This window comes from Oryza glaberrima, chromosome 3 (assembly GCF_000147395.1).
Source record: "Oryza glaberrima chromosome 3, OglaRS2, whole genome shotgun sequence".
NCBI classification, from domain to species: domain Eukaryota; kingdom Viridiplantae; phylum Streptophyta; class Magnoliopsida; order Poales; family Poaceae; genus Oryza; species Oryza glaberrima.
In genome coordinates this window covers 30,231,384-30,258,593 of record NC_068328.1, presented here as the reverse complement: position 1 = coordinate 30,258,593, position 27,210 = coordinate 30,231,384, and the positions used below count along the sequence as shown (strand labels likewise).

General features: G+C 40.6%; 3 protein-coding genes across 6 annotated transcripts; all 3 read right to left on the bottom strand.

Moving 5' to 3' along the window:
* Window positions 1–1,519: 1,519 nt before the first annotated feature.
* Window positions 1,520–2,389, bottom strand: LOC127768812 (NADPH-dependent aldehyde reductase-like protein, chloroplastic). Its single transcript, XM_052294463.1, has one exon. The coding sequence runs from the start codon at window positions 2,387–2,389 to the stop codon at window positions 1,559–1,561; it is 831 nt and encodes a 276-aa protein (XP_052150423.1). The 3' UTR covers window positions 1,520–1,558.
* Window positions 2,390–9,058: 6,669 nt separating this feature from the next.
* On the bottom strand, window positions 9,059–13,184 carry LOC127767398 (YTH domain-containing protein ECT4-like). 2 transcript variants are annotated; one of them, XM_052292728.1, is made up of 9 exons: window positions 12,869–13,184; window positions 12,563–12,636; window positions 12,295–12,454; window positions 12,145–12,212; window positions 11,374–11,919; window positions 10,535–11,122; window positions 10,243–10,455; window positions 9,744–9,890; window positions 9,059–9,622 (listed from the first exon to the last, which is right to left on the bottom strand). In XM_052292728.1, exons 1-9 carry the CDS (start codon window positions 12,897–12,899, stop codon window positions 9,461–9,463), a joined length of 1,989 nt encoding a protein of 662 aa, XP_052148688.1. In that variant the 5' UTR covers window positions 12,900–13,184; the 3' UTR covers window positions 9,059–9,460. The 2 variants fall into 2 exon arrangements, with proteins under 2 accessions (XP_052148688.1, XP_052148689.1); XM_052292729.1 differs by having other exon boundaries at window positions 11,374–11,916.
* A 3,584-nt stretch (window positions 13,185–16,768) lies between these two features.
* LOC127766416 (myosin-12-like) lies at window positions 16,769–27,210 on the bottom strand. 3 transcript variants are annotated; one of them, XM_052291457.1, is made up of 40 exons: window positions 26,437–27,210; window positions 26,175–26,303; window positions 25,811–25,954; window positions 25,560–25,705; window positions 25,292–25,448; window positions 25,135–25,193; window positions 24,891–25,050; window positions 24,647–24,796; window positions 24,407–24,543; window positions 24,175–24,321; window positions 23,951–24,052; window positions 23,800–23,857; window positions 23,334–23,435; window positions 23,225–23,262; window positions 22,880–23,006; window positions 22,629–22,799; window positions 22,408–22,539; window positions 22,159–22,265; window positions 21,965–22,025; window positions 21,693–21,870; window positions 21,390–21,595; window positions 21,148–21,267; window positions 20,959–21,057; window positions 20,602–20,817; window positions 20,366–20,505; window positions 20,178–20,279; window positions 19,980–20,094; window positions 19,820–19,864; window positions 19,644–19,709; window positions 19,345–19,515; window positions 19,089–19,244; window positions 18,701–18,907; window positions 18,476–18,622; window positions 18,333–18,403; window positions 18,091–18,190; window positions 17,946–18,002; window positions 17,813–17,869; window positions 17,650–17,730; window positions 17,437–17,519; window positions 16,769–17,334 (listed from the first exon to the last, which is right to left on the bottom strand). In XM_052291457.1, exons 1-40 carry the CDS (start codon window positions 26,437–26,439, stop codon window positions 17,187–17,189), a joined length of 4,695 nt encoding a protein of 1,564 aa, XP_052147417.1. In that variant the 5' UTR covers window positions 26,440–27,210; the 3' UTR covers window positions 16,769–17,186. The 3 variants fall into 3 exon arrangements, with proteins under 3 accessions (XP_052147417.1, XP_052147418.1, XP_052147419.1); XM_052291458.1 differs by lacking the exon at window positions 19,820–19,864; XM_052291459.1 differs by lacking the exons at window positions 26,175–26,303; window positions 26,437–27,210 and having other exon boundaries at window positions 25,560–25,677; window positions 25,811–25,949.

The following is a 27,210-nucleotide window of genomic DNA, read 5'->3' as shown; positions in this document are numbered from 1 at the left end:
ACAACTTATTTGGAAAAAACTCAAATCTATTTATAGGTGTAACTTTTGTGGATGGAGGGAGTATCATAATATTACGAATCTAGACAGATAGTCTGTCCAGATTTATAGTACTAGGATGTGTTACATCCGTCCAAATCCCTTATATTATGAGATGGAGAGAGTACATCACTAGTTATAGGTTACTCCCTCCATCTCAAAATGTAAAAAAGTTTTGGTTGGATGTGGCATATCTTAATACTATAAATTTAGACATATGGTCTGTCTAGATTTGTATTACTAAAAACATGTCCCATCCAACCCATCCAATCTAGACTAATAGTATTAGAATATGTCTCGTTCAACCAAAACTCATTATATTTGGGACAGAAGAGTATTTGTCAAGATATTTTTTAAAAATATTTAATTTACTTTTATGAATATAAGTAGATAATTCGTGACGACAATCCGATATATAATGTGTTTTCAAATAGTCTAGTCGATCCTTTCTACTCAACTAGTCATCAATTATTATAGTAGTTTAACAGTTTACTAAAATAATTATTAGGTGGATCCTTTTGGTTCTTAAAAAGTTAACCGGAAGATTATCGTATTTTATAGCGTAAAAATCATGGTACTTATGGAGTACCGTGAAACCACTCTTACATTGAACGAACAAACACAAGTTACAACGACGACGACGAATTTTAGCATGTAGCTAGCGCAACTATTGGATGCATCGCATCGGCAGTTCGGCACCGCACACGAACACGGAAAGGATATACTTCATCCGTTCCACAATGTAAGTCATTTTAACATTTTCCACATTTATATTAATGTTAATATCAATATAACATCAATATAAATGTGGGAAATGTTAGAATGACTTATATTGTAAAACGGAGAAAGTAGCGAGGATACATGGTCCTAGCTGATTCCTCGTACACACAAATTTTGATTTGATCCGACGGGTCGCAACCGAAAGTTTTTGGGAAAAACTTGCGTAAAAAAATGTACTACCTCCGTCCAATATTATTTGTCTTTTTGAGTTTTTGTTTGTCAATGTTTGATCATTCGTCTTATTAAAAAAATTTAGAATTATTATTTATTTTGTTTGTCATTTGCTTTATTATCAAAAGTACTTTACATATGACTTATCTTTTTTTATATTTGCACTAATTTTTCAAATAAAACAAATGGTCAAACGTTACAAATAAAAAGTTAAAAACGTCACCTATTATAGGATGGAGGGAGTATATCAAAACCGAAGTAACCATTCCAAAAGGACAGAGAACAAACAGGTGCTCATAAGGTGACCAGAACATTCAGACAAATACTGTTTATAACTGTCACGCACAACTCTCCCAAGCTGAAGGTAAGAGCACAACGTGTACCAGGATAATGCAATTCATAGCCAGAAAATCTACTTCAAAATATTTCAAATATAACAACCTAGCATGACATATTCTAATATTATAAATCTTACGTTTAAATTTTTAGCACCATGATATATCTTTTTTATTTTAGGTTGTTATATTTTAGAACGGAGAAATCATTTATTTTGGCGCGCAGGCCAGGGTAGCTAGATAGTGCCGCCGTTGCAGCGGATGACCTGGGCGTTGATCCAGCCGCCGGCGTCGCTGGCGAGGAAGCCGACGAGCGGCGCGATGTCGTCGGGCATGCCGAGGCGGCCCAGCGGCGCCTCGGCGATGTACCGCGCCATGTCCTCCTCCGTCTTGCCGGTGTACATCATCGGCGTGCCCGTGGACCCGGGCGCCACCGCGTTCGCCGTGATCCCCGTGCCGCGCAGCTCGCGCGCCAGGATCTTGGTCATCACCTCCACCGCCGCCTTGCTCGCCGCGTACGCCGCGTACCCCGGCCGGAGCGACCCGACGCCCGACGACGAGAACGTCACGATGCGCCCCCGGCCGCCGCGCGCCAGCCGGTTCGCGGCCTCGCGGCAGCACAGGAAGGTGCCGCGCGCGTTCACGCCGAACATGGCGTCGTACGCCGCCTCGCTCGTCTCCGCCAGCGCCGGGTACGCGAAGTCCAGCACGGCCGCCGTCGTCACCAGGATGTGGATCTCGCCGCCGAACGCCGCCGCCGCCGCGTCGAACAGCGCCCTCACCCGCGCCGCGTCCGACACGTCCGCCTCCACCGCGATGGCCCGCGGCCCGCGCTTCTCTTCCTCCTCCGCGCGCAAGTAGCCGTCGTTGATGCCGCTCACCAGCTCGTTCGCCGGCGCGGGGTCCCCGATGTAGGCGACCGCGACGCGCGCGCCGAGGGACGCCAGGTGCCTCGACACGGCCGACCCGATGCCGCCGGCGCCGCCGGTGACAATGGCCACGCGGCCGTGCAGCATCAGCGGCGCCATCACGCCGGCCATGGCGTTGGTGTTCGACGACGCCTCCATCCAGTCCAGTCCAGTGTGTGGCGTTCTCTAGCTAGCTAGGAGAGCAGCACACTACACTGTCAGTGTGTATAGCTCACACACTGATAGTTGATTTGATTTGACGTATATATAGGCACCGGATTTACTATAAATAGACTTTCACGGCGAACTATATATGTGAAAGAATCTCACCGACTCGATGGCCTTTTCTCGATTGAGATTGGAGATCTACTACAGCACTACAGACAGGAGTGGCCGAGTGGGTAGATCCGCACAAGTAGTGTAGACTGTGCACTTGTGCAGCATGTATGCTGTGTGGTCCAGCCAGAACTTTGATCGCTAGCTCTTGATTATATTTGGAAAGGACTGTTTGTTGTCTATTTTTTTAATCACATGAAAATGCCATCAAAATTTAGTTACTTTTGGATTTTTGGAATCGTGTGGCCCTTCACAGTGTTCCTACGTGGAGCGCGGCCACGGCTCACCACGTAGGATAGCATGCTATCGTGGCGGTGAGAGACCATTACTTCGTGGGTAACACAGGACTAACTTGAGAGCCGAGAGCCTCAGCTGAAAAAGCTAAGAAAAACAAGGAATCTTACTGCGAGGCTGCAACAATCCCCACCATCCCCACCTCCCCATCCTTGGAGGAGAAGAGAGGAGAGCCGGCAATGGACGACGAGGAGGACGCCAATCCACTACCGAGCTCCATTACTGCCGTCGTCGTCGCCCTCCGAGCCCTCAAGCCCCATCTCCTCGTCGCCGGCTGGGAGGGGAGGGGCCCCAGCGAGCTGACTGCCGCTGAGGCGCGGGAAAGGAGAGAGTTGGCTATGGTGGAGCTCAAGTTGCCAGCCACTGTCGCCGACCTTCGGCTAGATCCAGGCGGCGCCGTCGAGCTCTAGGCCGAATCCCGCTCCTCCTCAACGCTTGAGAGGAGAGAGGCGATGATGGTGGCAGCCGAGCGCACACACCGCTGTTGTCGAGGTCGTCGTCCTTTGAGGAGGGGCTTCGTCTCCTCATCGCGGGCCGGGAGAGGAGGGGCACTGGCATGCGCCGCAGAGCTTGTCGTCGTCCTCCCCCTCCCCCCTCCCGACCGAGCTCGTCACGTCGCCTTCCACTTGGTGGCTCCGCCACCGCTGTGTCCCCAGCCTCCTAATTGGCTGCTGCCATCGTGAGGAGAGAGGAGGGGCACCATGGAGCTGTCGTCCTCCCCCCCCCCCCCTCCAAGCCCCGCTACTCGGTGGCTTCACCACCACCTCGGCCTACTCGATCCGCTGCCGCGTTCCCAGCCTCTTTGGACGTCGCCGCTGCGAGGAGAGAGGAGGGGCACCATGGAGCTATATATCGCCGGCCTCTAATGGATCATGGTGGGTGGAGTAGGGGAGCCGTCAGTTGGTGCTCGTTTGCTGCTGGCTGCCATCGGTGGATTGAGGAGAGTAGAGGGGAGAGATTTTATATTTGCTTCTGGAAATTAGGGTGTGTGTAGGGATGGCAATCGGGCGTGACGGGCACGGGTAGTGCCTACCCATACCCATGCCCGTGAGATTATTTGTGCCCATGGGTATACCCATTACTACATGACGGGTAAGGATGTTTGCCCATGCCCATTGCCCGCGGGTGCCTTATGCCCGCGGGCGTGCCCGTTTACCCGCCACAACAAAAGCAGTGGAACAAAAAGTCTACAAGCTACTAACTTCGAATCGAACTTAAAACATCAAATATTCTCCGCCTCGGTGTCGTGTCTCTCCTCTGGCGGCGATAGAGTAAGAGGAGAGAAATAATAAGGGAAATAAAAGGGAAACTGTAGAAAACAAAGAACGTGGCTTATGTATTCTAGTGGATTTTACTCCTAGCCTACATGTAAGTTAGATTTCGCGGGTAAACGGGCAAAGCGGGCATGGGTAGTGATTACCCATACCCATGCCCATTTACCCATCGGGCATAGCTTTTGAACCAATAAGATACCCATGGGTATAAAATGGAGAACAAACCCAACCCTAATAGGGTTTTTACCCGTGGGTAAACGGGCAAACGGGCACAATTGCCATCCCTAGGTGTGTGCATGCTAAATTTTTGACTTTATGTAAATTGAAAACACATTAGGACTAAAATACAAGATGGCAAGGGTTGACATGAAAAATTGAAAACACTCCAAGAGCAACTCTGCATTGTGGGAGAGGGGGTGTGATCTCGGCCTACATGGCACATGAGGTCCATCATTTTGAGTAGCTCGCACTGGTATTGCACTAAGATCTATACAATTACAGTATCACCCTCAACTGGTTTTTTTCTCTCCTCCTCCCAAAAGCCCAATAACAGTTAGATGACTCGGCCCTATTGTGCTTTTCATTTTCGACAGTTCCCCCATCATCGGGAAGTCATCACTATCCTCACCTCTTAACAATTAGGATCTAGCACATCTGTTTCCTACTACCGACATTGTCCAGCACCCTCCTCTATAGTCGTGGTTTCGTCACCACCTCACCTCCCGTGTTCATTGGCCACACCCTTTCCACCTCTCCCAAACCCCCCTCCCACCTTGACCCCAAACCCATAAACCTAAACTCTACGTTCTCTATCGGAGTTCCAACACACCATCGTCATAGCTGGAAAGTCATCGCTACCACCACTTGGAAGTTCATGCCACTATCGCTATTGCTAGTGAATTACCCTCCTGCTTGTCTTTCCAAATTCAGTGCTAGGTTAAAAGGTGATTGCAGTTCCTATCTTAAACCTAGCAATCCTTTATTTGGAAATATGGAAGGTATGTGACTGAAAATATTCTCATACTAAATGACTTTGAGGTTGCTCAAGGTTATTTATCTTTCTGTTCTACATGGGTCTTGTTTAGCTAGTGGTGGAACCATCGGTTGGTAGCTTGAGGTTCTTTCCTATGTTTGGAGAGGTACGTATATACCTTCGCACTGCATTTGAGATGTAAATAAATTAAACTAATTATTTTGATTAATAAACAAGTTTATGATAAGCAATGACAAGACTTTTCTAATTGTTGAGGTATGAGAGTTATATATATACCTTATAGTGTGTACGTTAGTCCAGAGGTATCTCTACCTCTAGATATACCACTAAAAATACATCTTAATTGGCACAAATATTTATACGCCTCAAAATGTAAGATAAATTAAAAAATAATTAGTTCTCAATCCTATTCTAATATATTAGATTAGTTTTGGTATCTTTTTTTTTAGAAAAAATATTTCTCAAGTATAAAGAGGTATACAGGAGTACACCTCTATAAGAATGGGAGATAATATCTCACAAATGCTTTCTAACCTGGACATGTCCTCTCTGCAGCTCTGAGAACATTTTCCAGACTCCAATACGAATACTGAAAAGGATACTCTAACTTATTCTCCTCTAACTTTGAGTCATTGATGTATGGGTTCGTTGGATAGAGGGTCCACGTGTCAGTGACCCACGTCAGTGGAAAATAATTGAGTTAGAGAATCTCAATCTACTGCTATAGTGTGTACTGTTGTCCATTAAATTTATTAAGTTAGAGAATCTCAATCTATTGCTATATGTGTACTGTTGTCCATTAAATTTATTGCATTTCATGCAAACCAGCCTGTCATAAGCGGTTCCCCATCTAACACTGAAGTTACGATGCAATATCTTGCATTAGCACCTCCACATTTATATATACACACTATCTTTATTTAAATTTTTATCTTAAAATATAGTTATTCTTCACATACCTCCTCATCTCGATTAACCGTAACCCTCCTCTCTATAATTTTATCTATTTTTAAATTTATGTGCAAAACCTCAAAGGTACATATTTTAAGATGTAGTGAGTAATTAACAGTCTCACACAATTATGTGTTCAACATACATTGGACATTATGAACCATTTTTTTTTCTATTCGTTTCCTTCCGATGATGAAATCGGCACGCGTGATATTCAATACTCCTATTTCAGTAGAGGCCTTGTTTATTGGCAGGTTTATCTTTTGTGCAACAGTGAGTTGATACCTGCTTCTCATCTAGGCAGTGTAGAGCCTCTCCTTGACGAAGGTTAGAGCTTTGCATGTGAAGGGGCCGCGTCATAGCTAGGATTTGAAGGTCCTGTTCGAAATACATAATGAGGTCTTAAAATTTGACAGTCAAATCCTCACGTTCTTGTTATCATGATTGACAAGATATAACTTTTAGAACGGGAAAAAACGAACAAATGGTCAATCACAATGATTCATAGAACATAATAATATCTAGTTCAGTAGATTTAACTTTATGTATTAGGCATGCATGTTGTGTTATTTTACTTTTCGTTCTAAGCCTTAATTCTGACCTTATGGGTTTTATGGGCTTTATCATTCTAGTTATACTGCTAATTATATTACTACTAATTATAAGTATACTTAGCACTTCACGTAATTATTAAGATTTGGGAGGCCTGAACAATCGAACATGTCATGTTCCGACGGATTCCGAGTTCTGCATCTGCCACTCTGCGTGTGCCTGAACTGTTCTTTGTTTTTATGGGGAATCGATGTCTGAACTGTTTTTAGCCATGAAAAATCTTGCCGGATCTATATATGAACTTGTAATCTGTGGAACGATGTCAGTCGATTGAGATCACATGCAGGCGAACCCGATCAGGACAAAGATCAGGTCAGGTGTCAGTAGAACTCGTCAGAAACGATAAGAGTTTGGCACTGCAATATCCATACATGATACATGTGCACAGCAGACTCTGTAAATAACTCTAGCTATTTGTATTGCTTATTCCCTGTGATTGTAACTGGAATTTTAATTCCATTTGTAAGTTCAGAAGTCGGTGTACAAATGAAAATTAATAAATTTAAAAATAAATATAGTCCATGTGTGTTAAGAGGAAGGAGTTTTAATATGCTCAATTCCCTTTCCTTTGTCAACCTGACTGTGTTCGGCACTGCCTGTCGTTTTCCATGCGCATGCTTTTCAAACTGCTAAACGGTGCGTTTTTTTCATAAAACATATATATAAAAGTTGCTTAAAAAATTATATTGATCCATTTTATAAAAAAGCTAATATTTAATTTATCACGCGCTAATGGACTGCTCCATTTCCACGTGCACTATTCCACGATTGGGAACCTCCAGCAGCGAACAGAGCCACAATCAGGTCCTGATTCTGCTGAGATTTTGATTCTCATGGAGAAAAAGGCTATACAGGACGTCTCTATGGCATCCTCGATGTATAAATGATCAAGTGAGTAATGGATCTGTTCGTTAGCTGGACACTACAGCCGGCTGCGGCAATAGCTGCACTACCTCAACAGTACAAGCAGTGCAATTTCTACTGCTATATTGTAGCTGCTGCAGCTGAACAGCCGCAGCAAATCTCTACCAAACAGGCCCAATAAGAGCATGTACAATAATAGATTATAAGCCAGCTATAAACACATACGAGGAGATAATACATAAAAGAGAATGGCAGCGGGCTACATATTTATAGCCAGTTGCAGCACTGACTACAAGACATATTAATAGTATAATATATATTTATAGATAACTATTGTATGAATTGGCTATTAAATTAATTATAGATGATTTGGAGCTAATAGTTGACTATACTATTAAACTTGCTCTAAGATGAAACCCACGAAACTAGGTTATAGTTATTCCTAACTCCTACTCCCTCCGTCGAAAAAAAGATAAATTTATGTCCAGATTAATTGTACTAGAAAATATCACCTCCAATACTAAGTTACCTTTTTTGGGGACGGAGGAAGTACAATGTGTAGATAGTAGTAAGCTAGGGCCCACGTCTAAAACATTGGTTGGTTGAAAAGGGGAGAGTAGAGAGTTAAGTGTTTTTTATTGCTTCTTACCAGGTACTAGTAATGCTCTTGCCGGATGGAATTACTACATCCTCTAATACCCACCTCCACAATAGTAAAAAAATTTCCTACATACCTATGAAAAGTTTCGCAATCTTTTCTATATCTCTGAATTTTGTCTCATTCCCTATATACCCTTAACTTTTCATTTTGATCTCCTCTATCCCTATTATGTTAGTTGCCTGCTAATTTTCTATTTTCTAAAATGACCATATCGTCCATTTCCCATTCTTACAGTTATATGCTATCTACTCTACTTTATAATTCACCAATGTGAAAAATTGTAATTCATGATAAAATCAAATGGGACATAATTATTTATTGAATAGAAAATTTAAACTGTTGAACAAATTTATTTTTTTTTGGACAAAATCCATAGAATAGTTTTAGCAAGAAATTGTGAGCCAAAATTATTTATTTGTTGGGTTCAAATTTTGATGATATCATAAAAGTTAATTTAATTTTTTTTATTTTTAAAATTTGTTGTCAAATAATTATATTCCCTTTGTTTATTTACAAATAGATTTTTTCCATATAAGAATTGTGCTTTTATCATTAAACTAACACAGGTATAAGAGAGGGGTAATATAGTTAATTTCAAAAACATTTAACAGTTACATAGAGAAGATCAAAATGAAAACTCGAGAGTATATAAGGGATGAGGCAAAATTCAGAGCATAAGAGATTGGACGAATTCTCAAGGGTATATAGAGGATTTTCTCCAATAGTAAAGTAGGTAGTAAGACCTCTTCTCATGCACATCGTGGATGCCTAAAATGCACGAGATGATTGATGCCATTTTGGCACTTTGACACTTGAAAGCAGATAGTACACAACACAAGGGAGGACCAACCAAAACCAGAGTTCTTGTCTTATTACCTTCTCCAGTGCTGCAAAACTCGGAAAACTACCTTACTGTTGTTCAGATTTATCGAAATTTGGATGCTTCGCTAACAATAACAATAGGTGAAAAGGCTAAAAAAAAACAAAAAGGATAAGGGTTACATAAAACCCGATGTCATAAGAGTAATATATGAGACCTAACGACGCAAAAAACCAGTCACACGAGCTAAAATCAAAGTAAGAACTGACCCACTCCCCAGGCACCAAGCCTATAGAAAGTCTGTTACGAAATTTAGTTGCCAAGTCCCAACCCAAGTAGCTATCGCTCAGCCACGCCGCGAACCTTCAGAATTTGCACAATCTGACTGCTCGGCTGTGGCAATTAACGCAGAAAATATATCGCGCTAATTGCCATTTGTTACACTGCTTTCAACTGCAGATTTTGAGGCGTTCAGCATTTCGCCGACAATAGGGGTGCCCTCCTTGCTCAATGCCTGCTTCTGAGCTGTGGATTTCCCATCAATTGCATTCTTCTCCTTTTCATGTGAAGCATTGTCAAGAGAGCCCTGTACAAAGTGCATAAAAACAGAGGCATCAGAACCTATCACCACCAATAGCTCTGAATGCTGCTAACATTCTGAACAGGTTTTTTAACCACACAAGGCTCTGTGTGAATAGAATGCTTGCCTGTCCTTGAAGCAGTTGCTGCTTAGCTCTCTTCTCCTGCATCAGCTTTTGCCGGTTCTCGTAAAAACCAAAATCATCCAAGATTGATGTCTTGCTGATGTGGTCCTTGAAAATCTTGAGCATTTCAAGACCTTGCTCAAGCTTAACCTGAAGCATTACATCTACTTGGTAAGTAACGCGCATGGAGCATACTGAAAGGATCATCACATTGTCATGCCATATCAATAGATAAAAATAAAATTCATCAGCTTCTTATACATGAAGGTCCACTCATGACCATAAGCATGATGAAGAAATTGATATATATCATGTCTTACGTTCTCATTTACTGAATGACTAATCTGGTTCCACAGCAAGAAATTTGAATTATCTCAAGAAAATGACGATGAAATTAACTATCTAAAATAACAGAGACATTAATAGTACCCTTAATGGCCCGTGGCCTGCAATTGACCATTGTACAATCAACAGAACTTGGCAAGTTATTGAGAAAGGATACCTCTTGTGTGTCACGGCTGTTTGTCACAGGCTTATTGTCGTTGTTATCCAATGTAATGTGCTTCAAGATGTTGTTGGGTACATCCTTGACAACATGCCACTTGATTGGAAAACACCCATTCCACTTGTCTTGTTGCCAATAATCCACTGTCTTCTCAAAATCAACAGGACCAACCATTTCAGCAACACCAACAAACTGGCCACTTGTGTTTACCTATATTCCATGCCCAATGTCAATAAAGAGTGATATGAGGGACAAATGGATCACATAATGTGGTAATAATAATACTTACAGAGAAGAACAAGAAGACTGGGCATTCACTGGATTTCTCCTGCGCTTCACGGTATCCAGCATCCAGCTTCTTGTTTCCATTAGGAGTGCTTGCCCACACATTGTATTTTATACTTTTGTGCACATCATCCTCACTGTAAGATTTGATAACAAAGAACTTTGCATCTTTGTATGTTACTGGAAAACCTTCCTGGTTGAATTGGCCCTTATCTGGAATGGCACTATTCTCCTGTTTCCCGACTGAGGGGAGGGCTTGGCCCTTCACAGCAATAGTGACAGAAGGTCCAAACTGTTTTTGGTGCTTGAATCCTCCAGATCTTGGTCCTCTGTTAAGCTCAGTGAAGCCATCTTGGTTCTCACTGCCAAAACCAAAAGATGCACGACCTCTAGGCTTGTACTTGCTATCAACAATTCCCCACCGTCCATTATTTCTGGAGTTGTACATATTTGATCCGAAACCAAGCCCAGTTTTAAGTGCGTTCCCATACTGACCATACTGCCCATATAATCTGTTGTCTGGGTACATCCTGGTATGATAACTAGGAGATGTCAAACCCATTCCCGACGAAGGTATCTGTGCATGCATACCCTGAAACAAATGGATATTTTAGGCTAATACTTGTACTTTGTGAGAGCCACATAATGCATCACTATCATTTTTGCTATGTGCAACTTAAGGGGAAGGCAGTAATCGCAGAATCTAATACTAGGTAAATGCATTTAATAAGCAGAAAAAAAAATAATTGTGAGACAATCATACTGCTTTGAGAAGCTATGGAAAAAGAAGAAGAGTGGGGGAAGGAGGGGGGCAATGGAGAATTGGACAGTCCTAGAACATACCATGAGGTTTGCAGTTGGGCGCTGGCTCTGATTTTTTGCTGAATACGAGTTAGAACCATAAGATGTGGAATTAGTATTTGATCTCTGATGCCCATTAGAGTAGACTGGCCCATCGTACCACTGAACTGGAGAATGAAGACCACTGTGACCATAATTGTTAGCAGATGGTCCACCTTGCAAAGTCCCTCCTCCATATGAACCATTGTTTGCTACTGATACATTTTGATGGGTTTGCTTATGTGCTAATGAACTACTGTTAGTATTTGCCATCCCATTAGCAGTCCCATTGGCACTAGCTTTTGCTGATTCAACCGGAACACGTGCCTGGTGAGCAGCAACAGAGGGCATCTCAGACTGAGAATTGACAGCATTGATGCCATGGCTTGCATTGGTTGGAGCTGGTTGCTGATAATATTGACCAGGGTACTGGTAATGCTGTGCGCCGTATGACTGGCCATCATGCCCAACAGTTGGGGCAGGAGAACCAGAAGGATATGGGCCATAGGGAGCATAGCCATATCCATACATGTCACCATAAACACTCTGCTGGATCATCGTAACAGAATCGAGTTAATTTATCTCCAACACATAGCATGAGTAGACAAGCAATTCATTAAATTCCAAATTAACAACATATGTCCCCCACGGTTTCTATCTCCATATTTGGTCCTTAGCCTCCTCTAGGCACAGGTGAACTCGTGATATCACATTACACCTTAAAATACCTATCGCAAAGTGATGAACTAACTATAAATAACTGCATTAACTTACAGGAGGCATCTCCGTTCCATCATGGGCAGCATATCTGGAGTCCCATTCATTGGCTGAGCCGTCATAACCTATATACACGAACGCACAAACATTAAAATCAGCACTTAATTAGACTACCTGATTATCCAGCAAAGTACTAGGTGTTTGTACCAGTAGGATAGTAATATGCTGAGGGTCCATATCCATTGGTCTGATACAAGATGTTGGCATTCACGGCCTCCTGGAGCAGGGGAGTGATCGACCTGTCCACCGGCGACGCCGTGTTCTGCGCATCGCCGGCGCTTGCAGATCCATAGGGCATCCCGGCAGGCTGCAATTCACAAAAAGGACCATAATTTTTAGCTACCTCTCCTCCAAACAAACAAAAAGGATGGCACAAGCAACACATCCACAGACAAGAATCGCCAGCAAAAGCTACCTTCTTGGTAGCGTCAGGGGTGGCGCCTTCCTTCTTGCTCTCCAACGACAGCTTCTGCATCATGTCAGTAGCCTCTGTAGCTTGCGAATCAAGGAAGAAACACATCGATTCAAAAGCGAGCAACTAAACAATAATACAGCCATAGGATTCGAACACGAGAAAAAGAAAAAAAAAGGCTGTTTAAATTATCACCCCAGAAAAAAAAAAAGAAGTTCAAATCTTTACGAAGAACTGCCGCACAAACCGCAACCCCCCGCTGCTAAAACAGATTAAACACATCAAAGAAAACAAAAATAAAAAGGATACGGTCGCCAGCGCCAGGAGCAACGGCCGCCATGGTTCCTCCTCCTCCTCCTTCCTCCGTCCCAATTCGATCTAAACCCGCCTTCTTTCCCTCCTCGCGGATTGGATCCCAAGAAGGCGAAAATTCCAGGAGGTACGGGGGGCAAAGAAGGCAGGGGTGGAATATAGATGGTAAAAAAAATTCTTGTGGTAGGTAGAGGCGATAGGTGGTGGTGGATAAACCCTAGGAGAGGGGGAGGAGGAGGGAGAGGGACACGAAGATAGCCGCCACAGACGCGAGGGGGGAGGGGAGAAGAGGAGGAGACGGGGGGAGGGGTAGCCAAAGAAGGGGGGTTTTAGGCGATTCAGAGGCGGTGATTCAAATACCTGTCCCGGCACATCCCCACCGCTCGTTTATCTTCCCCACTTCTGCTCCGGGCACCCACCCAAAAGTGTTTCATTACTCTCCCAACTCTACTTGTCACGTCATGTATTAATGATTAACTTAGGATGTGTTTGGATCCAAACTTCAGTCTTTTTCCATCACATCAACCTGTCATACACACACAACTTTTCAGTCACATCATCTTCAATTTCAACCAAAATCCAAACTTTGCGCTGAACTAAACACAGCCTTATATTCTATAGTCTATACTCCCTCCGCTTCATAATATAAGTCATTCTAGCATTTACCACATTCATATTCATGTTAATGAATCTAGATTTCTATCTAGATTCATTAACATGAATATGAATGTGGTAAATGCTAGAATGATTTAGGTGGTGTTTGAATCTCCTAAAGATGAAAATGAAGATGAAGATTAAGTATTTCACGTAAAATGAGGTGGTAATAACGTGTGATTAATTAATTTTTAATTATTATAAACTTGAAAAATAGATTAATCTAATATTTTAGAGCAACTTTCATATAGAAAGTTTTCGCACAAAACGCACCATTTAGCAGTTTGAAAAACGTGCCACGAGTATCTATTTTATCCTCAGATTGCATGAGAAACAAACAGGGGGCTTACATTGTGAAACGGAGGGAGTAGAACGGAAGGAGTATAATATATGTTGTTATTACGACATAATGGTCATGTTTAGATTCCAACTTTTTTCTTCAAACTTCTAACTTTTCCGTCACATCATTCCAATTTCTTCAAACTTCCAATTTTAGGGTTGAACTAAACACAGCCAATGTTTGAGGCAAAAATGTAGTACTAGTTGATTTACTGGTCGGAAGTGTCATGTATAAATGACAACTGATGGTAGTAAGGATTTTCTATTATTGGTGGTAGTAGTTCTTAGGGAGATATCTGGGCATGTGTTGAAAGTATTGATAGATGTAATAGGTTATGGAAGGGCATAAATTAATTGATTAAATGTTAGGAAGTTGATATGTCAATTTTTAAAGAGTTTTTATAAGGTGGAATGAGGAAGAAAGTTTGTGTAAAAACAAAATTGTTTACAAAATTGAGAAATGCGTCCGTGATAATCTATAGTCATTATTTTTGCAGTGTACTAGGATGGAAGAAGACGTAACGGAGTTTTGGTAAGTTTGTGGCATGCCATACACATCCAATAAATGTGTTTTTTTATACTAGGAATATTACAGCCTTAGGTGGCTCACAATTTTTAGGGAAATCCTATCCCAATATATCTACTTGTCATAATAAAAGTTAAAGATAGTTGTAGTTAGGCATTGAGGGAATAAATTTAACAGTAGCTAGTGGAGCAAACTAAATCATCCAGGGCTAATAAATCATCCATAATCATACTATTCTTGCAATTTCAGTTCAGGTATTTCCAAACATCCCAGTTTTGTAGTGTGTTTTAATTACAAAGTGGGAGTGGCTGTGTGGCCATAGCATTGCCCCCTATTAAATTACTTCCACAAAAAGCAAGAGAAACCCTAGCTTCCATTGGGCCAGCCCATGACCCAATCAGGCCCATACTGCTATGCTATGCTGCTCGTTCAACTGCCATACTCATAAAGGTCCAATTTTTGTTCATATCTGGAAGATGTTTGTTGCTTGACGAAAAATCTCAGTTGTTTTTGTCTTCTTATCATCCATCAATTCACGGCCACGTATATTGCCCAGAACTCCAATTCAGCATGAATATTCAGAGAATCGACAAGGTTCTTTTTTTCTTTTTTCTTCTTGTTACAAAAGACTGTTCAAACACCATAACAAAGGCAAACCTTTATCTTTTTTCTTCTTTTTATTAGAGAAGGCAAACTCTGTTGGACGATGTCATAAGCATCCATACTATACTGTATAATCGATTTTTGACTGACATGTAGGATAGAAATCGTAATAATAGAATATGACCAGAATTGAAATGCCTATGTAGAGAAATGAAGAAAGAACATAATAATAATTTTCCTGAGCAATTCAAATTCTTAAAGAGAAAAAAAAGAAAAACTCTTTTGTGCCATCGTGGACCAGAGTAAATTCCAAGAAAAATATGAAAAGAGGTAATCTCAGTAAATTCCAGAAATATTCAAATAAGAGGCATTCCAGAGTAAATTCCAAAATGATATTATAAAAGAATAAAGAAGTGGACCTGAACTTTGTTTCCTTTGTTTCCATGTGCTCATGCGTTAGTACTATTTATTTTAAAATATAACAAACTATCTGAGAGCAGGTACAATAGCAGACTATAAGCCAGCTATAAACATATTTTAAAAATATAAAATAAGATAGAGGAGAGTAACATGCTATAGATTTGTAGCCATCTGCAACACAAACTTTTTAAAATGCATGTGTATATGACATATGGGACCAGCTATGACTTGTGTAGTACTCCGTTTATAGGTAACTATTGTATGACTCGGCTATAGATGATTTGGAGCCAGTAGTTGGTTATGTAAGTTATCTCTACTATTATAAAAATTGAAGATGTTTTTGGCGGTATTTTGATACATCATCCGTGTATGATGAGGCTTTTAAGTTCGTTTGCTTTTGGAGATACATATATGTATTTGAGTTAGTTTTTAAGATCGTTTACTTTTGTCAATACATAACGAATCATATAAGAAATCTGTTTAAAAAACTTATGTGCTAACTTGAGATGATCGGACTCCTAACTACAGCTCATGATTTTTTAAAAAATATATATATCCAAACGAACTCTTAGAGTGAATTTCATCTTAATTAAACTATATAATAATAATAAAATTAAAATAGACTTTACCTTTTGTAAAATACAAATATGTGAAAGTTAATAGTATAATTTAGGACGAAATTGGTAGGAGATGCATTTGTTGTAGCAGCTTCAGAGGATAAGAACGGGCGGTCGTCAGTGAGGTCGGCCTGGAATGAATGAACAAGAGAGGACGGCGACGGGGGAGCGTTGTTGGTTCAGCGTGTTCTCGCGGCTTCCCCCCCTTCAAATATCTCTCCTTTTTCTTTTTCTTCTCTCTTTTCTCGCGCATGCGGCCAGCGCCACGCCGCCTACGACGTGTGCTTGCCGTGGTTGGTTGTGGCTGGGCCTGGGTTGGCCTCGGCGCCGACCGAAGCATCCGGCGGCAGCTGCACCGCCCATGAGCTTCTCGACCCCTCCTCCTCCGGTTGTGATGTGAATGATTTTTTGAGTCCACATGTGATTGGACTCTGTCGTGTGCGCCAGAGGAATTGCTTTTTGTAATGAACTCTGAACTGAACAGTTCAATTCTGAAATACTACGCTGTTAGTTGGTAATAGTAAAAATTGTGTCCCAAACATGAAAAGTTTTATGGTTCCTCAACATATCTAAATTTTATATTGAAAAGTTAGATACATATATAAAAATATTAAGTTTTATATTAGAAAATATGGTATCTTTCATTATATCTTTTTAAGGATGAAAAAAATTACCTTCTAAACATATATTAGAGGCAATCATACCAGAAATGCACCACTCTACCAGTACATATTTGGTTGGGGGAAATATACATATATATAAATATACTCTCGTTTGTACAAATTTACACGAAAAATACATCTTGTCAAACAATCAGAGTAAATGAAGAATGGTAAGAATTGACACACTCTCACAATCACACACACAGAAACAATCATATCAGAAATTTTACATCAGGTTTAGCTGAAAATATACATATATTTACTTTCGCCTGTACACTTTTACATTAAAAATACAACCTTTCCTCTTTCAAACAATCAGAACAAATGAAAAGAATGGTAAAAAATCTTCTATATTTTTCTTTCTTGAAAAATCTCCCACCTGAAATTGCCAACAAAAAAAAGGCAAGCCTGCACTCCCATAAAAAAAAGGGAAATCACCACCGAGGAACTTCACAAAATAGCGGAACCTGTTTAATTATGTTTTCAACTTTGCATTAACAAACAATGCCATCAGTCTGTGTGGCGTGGTGCTGCAGTAGAAAGTGGAACTGAGAGTTCTGCCTGAGCAGTGGTGTTGGTTCCACGTCAGATAGGTCTATGTCAAGCATCAGTCGTGCTATATCATCCAACGATATAGGTATGCTGCAATTTGATTCAGTTTGGGTGTTAGATCAATGGCTACTGTTTCTCCCATTTTAGGTTCATATCTTAATAGCAGTACTGAGCAGCCAATCATATTCATACCTTGAGTCGTCATCTAACAAGAACGAACTATTTGGAGTAGTTATTGAGTCATCAGTGGCCATTGTTCTCATCTTTCCAATGACCTGAAACCACGTTGGTGTGTTTCACATCATATGAAGATTTTATTTTTATTTCTTTACTTTTTTTGCGTGGAAGTAGTCATTGTAGTTGAAAAGGGAAATATGCCTAAGTATTGAGAAGTTTGCAACTTACCTCCTGAGATAGACCTTGTGCACCGTATTTATCATCCCAGAACATTGTTCCAATGCGATATATTTGAGTGATGCTCAAAACCTGGGAAAGTGGCACGACGTTTCATACTATACGCTTTTGCAGAAATTCAAGTATTTACAAGTTAGTCATATTCAGGACTTACTGGGCAAAGCTCATCAGTGATTTCCTCCAAGGTTTTATGTGTCTTCTGATGCAAAACCTGCACGCGAATTCACATGATGCTAACCAAACATCTATATAATTTGAAAATAATTGGTTTTAACTTTCAAGCATACCAGAAATCCAACTGCCTGTCTGATGTGCTGAAATTCATCCCAAGACGTTCCTGCATACTGCATTATCACAACGCATTTGGTCAAATACTTCCTTGCCTTTTACTCATTTGTCACCAAACAAAATTATACACAATTTTCACTTCACCTCTTCAGTTGTTACAGAGCACCACTGCTCTAATTCTTGTAAACCAGCCTTTAAGAATTCCCCATTGCTAAAGGAGCAGCATTCTCGACGGAGTAGCAAACTGAATGAGAAGGTATAGATTTTGTTATAGTCCAGAATCAACCAATTTGTTCCCCCATATGCTAATGATATTTCATATGACTTTGTGTAGTCAACCAGAGTTAACTGAAGTTACTTTACAAGACTTAGAGGTGGTGAGATACCTATTGAAGAGTTGAACGTTCATAAAGGCAAATGCTTGATTGAATGTTTTCCTGATTATCATTGGAGGTACCTACGAATAGATAATTCATAAGGAAAACTCCCTGATCATGGGACAACTGAAAACAATTATTGCCATACTCACGTGATTATTGTTCATTGTTTCGAGTGTATGGTTCAGGCACTTAATGATGCTTTGCCAATGCACACTTGATGTTTTCCTTGATAGTGAATTAGAATGTACACTTTTCAACGATCCCCTGGATGATCTCACACGAACAGCTCTTGGAGCCTGTGAAAGTGACAAATTGTTAACGAAATTGTATCGCCTTATATCCACGATTGGCATGGAAATGTCTGGGGTGCATACCTGTATGCACATAATCAAGAACGGGTTTATTTCCTTCTTCAGGTTATCTCTGATCATTCCATATATCTTCTCGACATATGCTGTTAATTGCTGTTTGAAACGTAGTGCTGGGTATTTTGCCTCTACCTTTGATGCAGTGTCAGGCCTTCCAACCATTCCACTATATCCACTTGATATGCCTGATCCTAATGACGACGATCGAGCATTCTGACACGCAATTTTTGGGATGTAAGCTCATTTTTATGTTGTGAATATCACTTTGGTCATTGATGTGGTGTATATATAAGTAATTGGCTAATCAGTACGAAAGTATGTTGAAAACTTCGACTTGCAATGCCAATAAAGAACCTTGCTTTACGCAAAGCATGAGTATGGATAAAGAACTTGCCTGCACCATCCTACTGAACAGGTTGCCTGTTGTGGTTCGGCTGCGATTTAATCCTTTACCTGCTGAACTGCTAGACTTAAGAGTATTTTGTAATAGGTAGAGAAGAGTTGATGTAGTTGACAGCCAATAAGCCAGTTCTGTAGAACTTTCAGCGTGCTGTAAATACTCAGATAATGAGTTTCATGAGAGCTTGCTCACCAACTATATAATGTCACTGCAAACGGAAAGTTTTATATAGTATTTTGGAAGTAACAACCTCAATTGATGACCTAATTGTATGGATGATTCGGTCAAATATGTTAGTCTTCTCTGCTTCAAATGAGTGCCAGTGCAGGAGTGATTTGTACACGATGCATGCTGCAGCTGGTCTGCCGTTGTCAAATCTCCTGTCTTCAGCCAGACTTTTGATCAGGACATCATGATTTTCCTGTGAAAGAGCAGGAAAACCAAATCGAGAAAAAAATTATTTTGAATGTGCACAATGCCTGTTAACTAAGAACGTGGAACTTGTTTCTTGCATTGATATAAAAAAATTTTGAAGGCACTGAAACATACTTGTTGTCGATCCGTGAGCGACTTTTGTTTGCTTAAATTCTTTATAGGAGGAACAACCACCTCCTCCTGAAAAAAAAAAACAAAGCAAATATATAAATCCATATAAATAAAATGTCCAACTGAGGTTTTTTTTTTTGCTCTCATGTTGGGTAATAGAGAGCTATAAAAACACGTACAATGAGGATTTTATGTTCTTCAAGCTGATATCCATTCACAAGGCCCTGGTGAGATTTTTGATAGAAAACTTAGTGCAACTGTGTACTATACTTCAGAAATATCATCCATCTTATCAGATAAGAGATGTGTTTTATTAATGTTAAACTGACAGGATTATACCTCCATTGCTGATGGCTGAATCACTTCAGGAGTAATTACTGCTTGAACAGCTACAGAAGATTTACTGCGGAGCAACTGGTTTTCTGACTCCAAGATGGCAATCTTGCTTTCCAGACTAGAAGAGTTTGTTATGTTAAGTTATGAGGCTTTCAAAAACAAAGTGGATAAGAATTGCAGTGCAAACATTTCAAAAGTTACCTCTCTATTTGCTTTGATTTATCGTCATCTGCAGATGCAAGTAGTGATTGTTGACGTAGGACCTGGTTTTCAGATTCCAAGCTGGATAAATTTGTTTCAAGCCTGCACCATATATCATAAGGCCGTGACTGGGTATCATTTGTAATATGCACGAGCCAATTTATGTAAATATTTAAAATAATTAATACCTTTCTATCATCTCCTGAAGTTGATTAAGTTTGGAGTCCTTTTCTAGAATTTCCCTCGACAATTCATCGGACTCCTTTTGAACCTCTAGAAGTCTCTTTTCTAGATCTTCAGCCTTTGTTCTAAATGTAACAAGTTCATCCTGGATGCAAACATGAATATGGTAATTAGTTAATTAGTCTAAGCAAAAGGGCTGAATCATTTTTTTAGTAAAATTAAAGCTTATCGAGTATTATACCTCAAGTTCCTTATTTTGACTAGTCAGCAGCTCAACTTTTGCATTGTCCACCACCGGCACCTCTACTATCTTTGGTGGTGCCTGTTCAATTGCTAGTTTTGCATCTTCTTTCTCCTTTTCTATTGCTGCATGTGCTTCCGAAAGCTTTTCTTGCATTTCTTGCAACACAGATTTCAAGTTTGAAATCTCTTGCCCCCTGGCTTCTTCAAGGTCAATCTGTCAGCATGACAATATTTAGCAAACTCATTCTTTTTAGAAAATGGATTAAATCGGCCTCTACATCCAGAAGGGATGTACACAGCCAATTTAGCAAATTCATTTGGGTCCAAGGACAGATAAAACTCTACAGTGAATTACCCTCAAGTGTTTCTCAACATCTAATCGCCATGTGAGTTCCTCAACTCTTTTTTCAAGTTTGTCTTTTGCTTCTTTCAGTGCGCCAGTCTCTCTTGCTTCCTGTTTACCATTTCAGATTTTTTTTTACTTGACATTGCATTAACATACACACAAGAATAACTTGGGTTTCAACTGTATAATTGGACAAACCATTTTGAGCTTCCGAAGTTCCTTTCTTGCAATACGTGCTCTCCACAGGCACTGAAGAATCAAAGTAGCTCTTTTTTGCTTTTTGTAATCAACATAAGCTTTGTGTTGGCGCCATCGAGTCTGGAAATAATGAATGAAGCGGTTAATTGTGGTTGCTGCTTATTTGTGTTCAAGAAAAATTGTGGTTGCTTTTCATGAAAGTTAATTCAGTGCCATCATAATAAATTAATAATACTACAAACCTGGATTATTATGGAAGCTTTGGTCTCTCGTCTGAATCTGTGTTCATTGCAAGCCGCCATTGCACGTAATCCTGTCTGTATTACTATGGCTGACTCATACATTTGAAGGTAAGATTTCCTGGCTGAATGAGTACGTGCATGCTTCTGTATCCTGATTGAAGCAGCATTTCTTCTCATATGCTCGAAAAATATTCTAGCTAGGCGTGCTGCAGTGTTGAATTACATTGTATGTCAATGCCAAGTCAGAACTTATTACTAATACGGAAGATATGAATTACTAAAGGCACATCAGTGAAGAAATACCCCTCCAAAACTTCTGAGACTGAATTGAGGCTTTTCTTAAGTTGATGAATTCCTTTCTTGTAAGATGTGTCTTTATACGTCTCTGGATAAGCCGTGCAGCATTGGCCAATACTTCTGCTCTTCGAGCATCCAGCTCTGCCATCTGACCAGCTCTTAGGAATACCTTTGTTTTTCCTATCTGATCAAAACAAAAGGTTGCATGCAATGAGTTGCAAATATATATTCTGTGAATTGTTGCTATATATTCCATTTTCACCTCTCACAAAGATTACCTGATATCCCTTCAAACCCATTTTATCACATATTGCTGCACAGGCAGCCTTCTCATCAGAGCTGTACAAGCATTAGAGTCACTTTATTATCCATTTAGAAGAATAAGAGAACATTTGATGGACATATTTCAGTTAAGAGTGTTTTTCACATGTCTCAATCCCCTAATCTGGTTGCATAACATCAGTATCCATACCTGTCGACAAGCTCTGCTGCAAGCATTCCAAACCGATCAATGAACTCATCAAATGTCCTTTTTGTTGGATAGCCAGCACAACTGATCCGGATTGCTTCCAGAACACCCTGCAGCATTAACCATTAATACACTGCATTTTTAACATTTTTTAGACAAGAGACCTTCACGGTCCAGCTTTTATAGAAAGTAAAATAACACAAAAAAAACAAGGCTTCTGAATAACAATGTGGAGCAAAATGCACATCATACCCCGCATCTCAATTGGTTCAGGACATTGAAATTCTCAAAGATTCCTGGTTTAAGTACAGCATTGGGTTTCACACATCTAATGTAGTGTGGTTCTGTCGTACTCAGTGTTTCCATGAGAGCTTGTAGTTGTTGCTGCACATATTGTAGCAAAATGAAGGGTTACAGAAAATTCCAAGGCTAATTCATATAACTCTAAGCCTCTGGCTACAATCATGACACACCTTAAAGCGAGTACCGATGGAAGAGAATTTGGACTGTTTAGAGGTTTCCTCAGGTAATGGAGGAAAGAGATTTGCAACAAAAGGGCACCTTGAGGAGTTAAGTAGAGCCTGATGTTCTGCCACCACATAGTCTTTGTTCTTGTCAAGAAACTGATCAGCTTGATATGTGACCTGTTTACTAGAACAATTGTTCAAAATCCTTGATGGTAAATCTAAACACGATATATCACATTTCGCTGATTATCACTTACATCTCCTGCATAGTGGTTGATTGTAAAGGCTGTCCGAGCAAGTTTGGGTTTGCTGAAGCGCTTATGTGCCTTGTATGTTTGATACATCTTTTGGGCAAATGTTTCATGTGTGGACTTTGGAAACATGCTGCATGGATAGGCAGTTAGGCACATGTCATAGGGTAACACATGGAAACTTGCATTTGATGCTACTGAATGTTTTTTTTGCTAGGAAAAACTACCCCAATGTTTTTTTATGGACAAAACATAAGAAGTAATATTTTTAACTGTTGCAGGTGTCAGCATGCACATGCAGAGTTTCTTGTTAAAAATACTTTTTTCTTCTGGAAAGATGACTATTCATACCATGCTTCATCCAGTAGTGCAATTATTCCTCCAGGTTTCTGCATGGAATTGGCAGGTGTTATTCATCAATAGATACAATTATCACTTGTGAAATGCTTCAGGAACTCACTTTCTCAATTAAGTCCAGCACATCTTGATTGTCCACAAATTCCACATAGCTCCAATCTATTTCCTCTCTTGTATAGTCTTCTTGCTCCATCTTGAATACATGCTGTAACAGGAATTCACCAGTCTCCTTATTAGTCATAAATATTCTGCAATATTTTTTTTCTTAATATCTACTCCCTTCATCCCCTAATATAAGGGATTTTGACATTTTGCTTGGACTGTTTGACCATTCGTCTTATTTAAAATTTTTTTGGACTTTTGTTTGCACTGTTTGACCATTCGTCTTATTTAAAAATTTATTTTATTTGTGACTTACTTTATTACCCAAAGTACTTTAAGCACAATTTTTCGTTTTTTATATTTGCACAAATTTTTTGAATAAGACGAGTGGTCAAACAGTGCAAGCAAAATGTCAAAACCCCTTATATTAGGGGACGGAGGAGTAGTAATCTAAAGGTCTCGCTAACCTGGTTAAAGTGCTGCTGCAACTTCTCGTTTGTCAAGTTGATACATAGTTGTTCGAAGCTGCCAGATAAGTATAGTATGATTTGTGTTTCAGGTATTAAGAAACAAAACCAATAGCACAATTGCATAATTGAAACTAGTCTGCTGGCAAACCTGTTAATCTTGAAACTCTCAAATCCATATATATCAAGTACTCCTATAATATTAGTTGCATCTGGATCTTGACCGATTGAGTTGTTAATCTTGTCCACAATCCTGTTAGCTCAGAAAGAAGTTCCTTTGTCACATTCAGATCTAGACGTACCAGGCAGTAAGAGTAATAGCACTTGCTATTTGATCACTGTCCACTGATGAATATGATATACCTTCATTCTTACCAGTCAAACAGTCGTGAATACACAGTCTTTGCTAAGGCGTCACGACTCAGTGCTGCAGAATCTGGATCAAGTGGCTTTGTGATATTTCCATCAGGTGTTACAATAACACGCTCACAAAGTGAATCTTGAAGAGCCTTTTCATCACACCTAAAATATATTTTACACTTGATTACAGCAGAAATATATATTTGCAGATGATAGATTATAAACCATGGGAAGAATTTATACATACATTAGAAGTTCTGCTACTATTTTCAGGTGATAGACTGATTTCTCATCCCTCAGCTTCGATGAATCAATTTCTTGCCCCTTCGAGAAATTGATGTTTCCTAGATGAAGGATTGCAGCTACTACTCTAAAGATTGCATCCTTGAGAAGTAAAAAGGATGAATCAATTATAGCATCCGCAACTTATTTAGTACTTACTAGTCTATGCAAGGACCTTTTTAAAAAAAAACTCTATGAAGTATACCTGCTCTTCTTGACCAATGCCAACAACATCCATAGCATTTCTTGTTTCTAGGTATTCTCTTGCGTCATCCACATTAGCTACTTCATAGCAGTTTGTTTGGTTCAAATAATGGAATGATCTTGGGTCTCCCACCTTAAACTTTTTCACATCCTGAAATCAGTTCAACATTCAGAAGTAATCAGTACTATGGCACTCTGAGCATGCAGATGATGGAAGTGGTATTTAAGTGTTTCTGGAGAATTACCTCTGGTGGTGCAGAACATAGCATGTAAAAGCAATGGTAGTTCCTTTCAGGATCAGAGACCTGACATACTCGCGATCTTTCAAGGAGGTATGTTCGAACAGCAGCCCCGGATATCTTCCCATATTTGTCGAATTGGATTTCAACAAACTTACCGAATCGACTGAAAAATTCAACATATCAAATTTGGAAATTACAAAATATCAATTGCCATATCATGGTTGTAGTTGCTGATTCAAATCTACACCTCGAGTTGTTGTTCTTCACCGTCTTCGCATTTCCAAATGCTTCCAGTACTGGATTAGACTATATGCATTGCAGAGAAATCAATAGAGTGAATAGAGATGTTCTAAAAAAGATAGTGAAAACAAATAAGATGGTGAGAAATGGGGAGTTCTTTGTACCTCTAAAACCTGCTGTTCAACAGTCCGACCCTCTGTTCCAGACCTTCCTCCCATGAATGCAAGATACCTCATGAGCATCTTGGTCGTCTCTGTCTTACCAGCACCACTCTCACCGCTCACCAATATCGATTGGCTCCCTTGTTCATTGATCATTGCCCTGAGTTTGATAGCATCACAATGAAGAAAAGAACATCAGTCACAAACTCACAATTCGAGACTGACACGGTCCATAGATTACCAAAGGCGTGAACAGGAGTACAGAACACACCTGTAACAAGCATCTGCGATCGCAAACAGATGAGGGCTGAGCTCCCCAAATGCAGCACCTTTGTACTGCTCCATCATGTGCACGTCATACAGATGAGGCAGCCTCCGGAAAGGGTTGACTGCAATCAAGATATTGCCGGTGTATGTCTGTTCGATATATTTTCATGGTAAAAGGAAAGATGGCTAAGCCCAAATGGTCCTGAACGAAGTACTAAATATCAAGATGGAGAATTCTGAATGGTAAACACTCACATATATCTCGTTAATACCGTACCGACAAGCGAGGTTATGCAAGACTCCAGGTTCATGGAGGTAAGCCAGCTTCGTCATGTCGTCAACTCCTGCAGGTGGCGCTTCCGTATCCTTGGGGTAAATGCTTGCGAGGCTCGCCACAATCTGCCGACAAAAAAGCAACAGCTGCTGCTTCAGTAGCAGTTCCATTCAGGCAATTCTACAAACACCTAGCGCGCACGGTTCAACCGCAAAATACGAATTCAGAAAATCAGAACAGTTCGCTTCGAGCTCTGCAATACTCGGGGTTCTTGATCATATCAAGAACCGGGGACAACGAAAGAATGATCAGCTAGCTCAGGTGGCAGGGAAGCAAGCGACCGACCGTTTTGCCATCGGTGCTGACGATGGTGGCGTCGCCGCCCCTGATCTCGACGACCTCCCCGTCGATCCACGCGTCGTCGGGGTCCTCCGCCCAGACATGCGACCCGACGATGATGTTCACCGGCGTCCCCTGCCCAAGAAAAACGCCACACCAAATTTCAACCACCAAACCCAAGACCCAACACAACACAACACGATCGCAAGCCCTGCAACTCGATGAACAGAGCTAGTAGCTTGCTGCTACTACAACGATAGCGGCTGACCATTTCCGTCGTCGATCCACTCCGGCCGATCGACTCAGCTCGATCGCCGCCGCCCAAACATGCAACAAGAAAAGAAAAGAAAAGAAAATAAAAGAAAAGGCTATAGCCACCAGTTCTTGGCGCCGCAAACCAAACTGGTAGCTGCGAATGCGCACGCGAAGCGAACAACTGGAAAGGGAGAAAGCGAAGGAAGAAGAAGAGGAGGAATATACAGGGTGGTGTGGTGATGGTGCGAAGGAGTGGGGTGGCGGTCGCGGGGGTGTGAGCTGGTTCGAGCTCCCTTTCGGTGGGAGAAAAGAAGCCCGGGGATTGCTACCGCCACCTAAATAAAAACTTTTTTTTATCTTTTTTATTTTTTTTCTCTGTGCCAGTGAAGAAACCAAACCATCACCGTGTTTTCCAAAGTTATTCTTCAAACTTCCAACCTTTTCATCACATCAAAACTTTCCTACACACACAAACTTCTAACTTTTCCGTCACATCATTCCAATTTTAACCAAACTTCCAATTTTGATATGAACTAAACACAGCCCATATGTGAATTAGTCTGATCTGGATTTTCCTTTTTTCCTTTCCGAAAGCTGTCTGACTGAGACTTTCAGGTCAGAAATCGCCGGGAAAAGATACTGTCAACTCAACAGGTCAAAAATCCAAATTTTAAAATTCAGAATTGATTTGGTTTATTATTAAGCTGTTGCCAAGCAGGACCAGATATATACTCAGCATCGTAGTACGACCGCGCTCGCGTGGGCCGAATCTATGAGCGGGCCGAAT

Bases quoted from the DNA above. Each gene is read 5' to 3' on its own strand.
- LOC127768812 (XM_052294463.1), bottom strand. From the start codon at position 2,389: ATGGAGGCGTCGTCGAACACCAACGCCATGGCCGGCGTGATGGCGCCG.
- LOC127766416 (XM_052291457.1), bottom strand. The intron at 25,194-25,291 runs GTACAAAGAACT...CAATGCATATAG, and splicing joins TTGAACAGCAGGTTTTAGAG to TCTAATCCAGTACTGGAAGC. The intron at 18,191-18,332 runs GTATCTCACCAC...CTTCTCATTCAG, and splicing joins AACGTTCAACTCTTCAATAG to TTTGCTACTCCGTCGAGAAT.
- LOC127767398 (XM_052292728.1), bottom strand. From the start codon at position 12,899: ATGGCGGCCGTTGCTCCTGGCGCTGGCGACC. The intron at 12,213-12,294 runs GTACAAACACCT...TCGTGTATATAG, and splicing joins AGCATATTACTATCCTACTG to GTTATGACGGCTCAGCCAAT. The intron at 9,891-10,242 runs GTATCCTTTCTC...GTAATGCTTCAG, and splicing joins ACAGCCGTGACACACAAGAG to GTTAAGCTTGAGCAAGGTCT.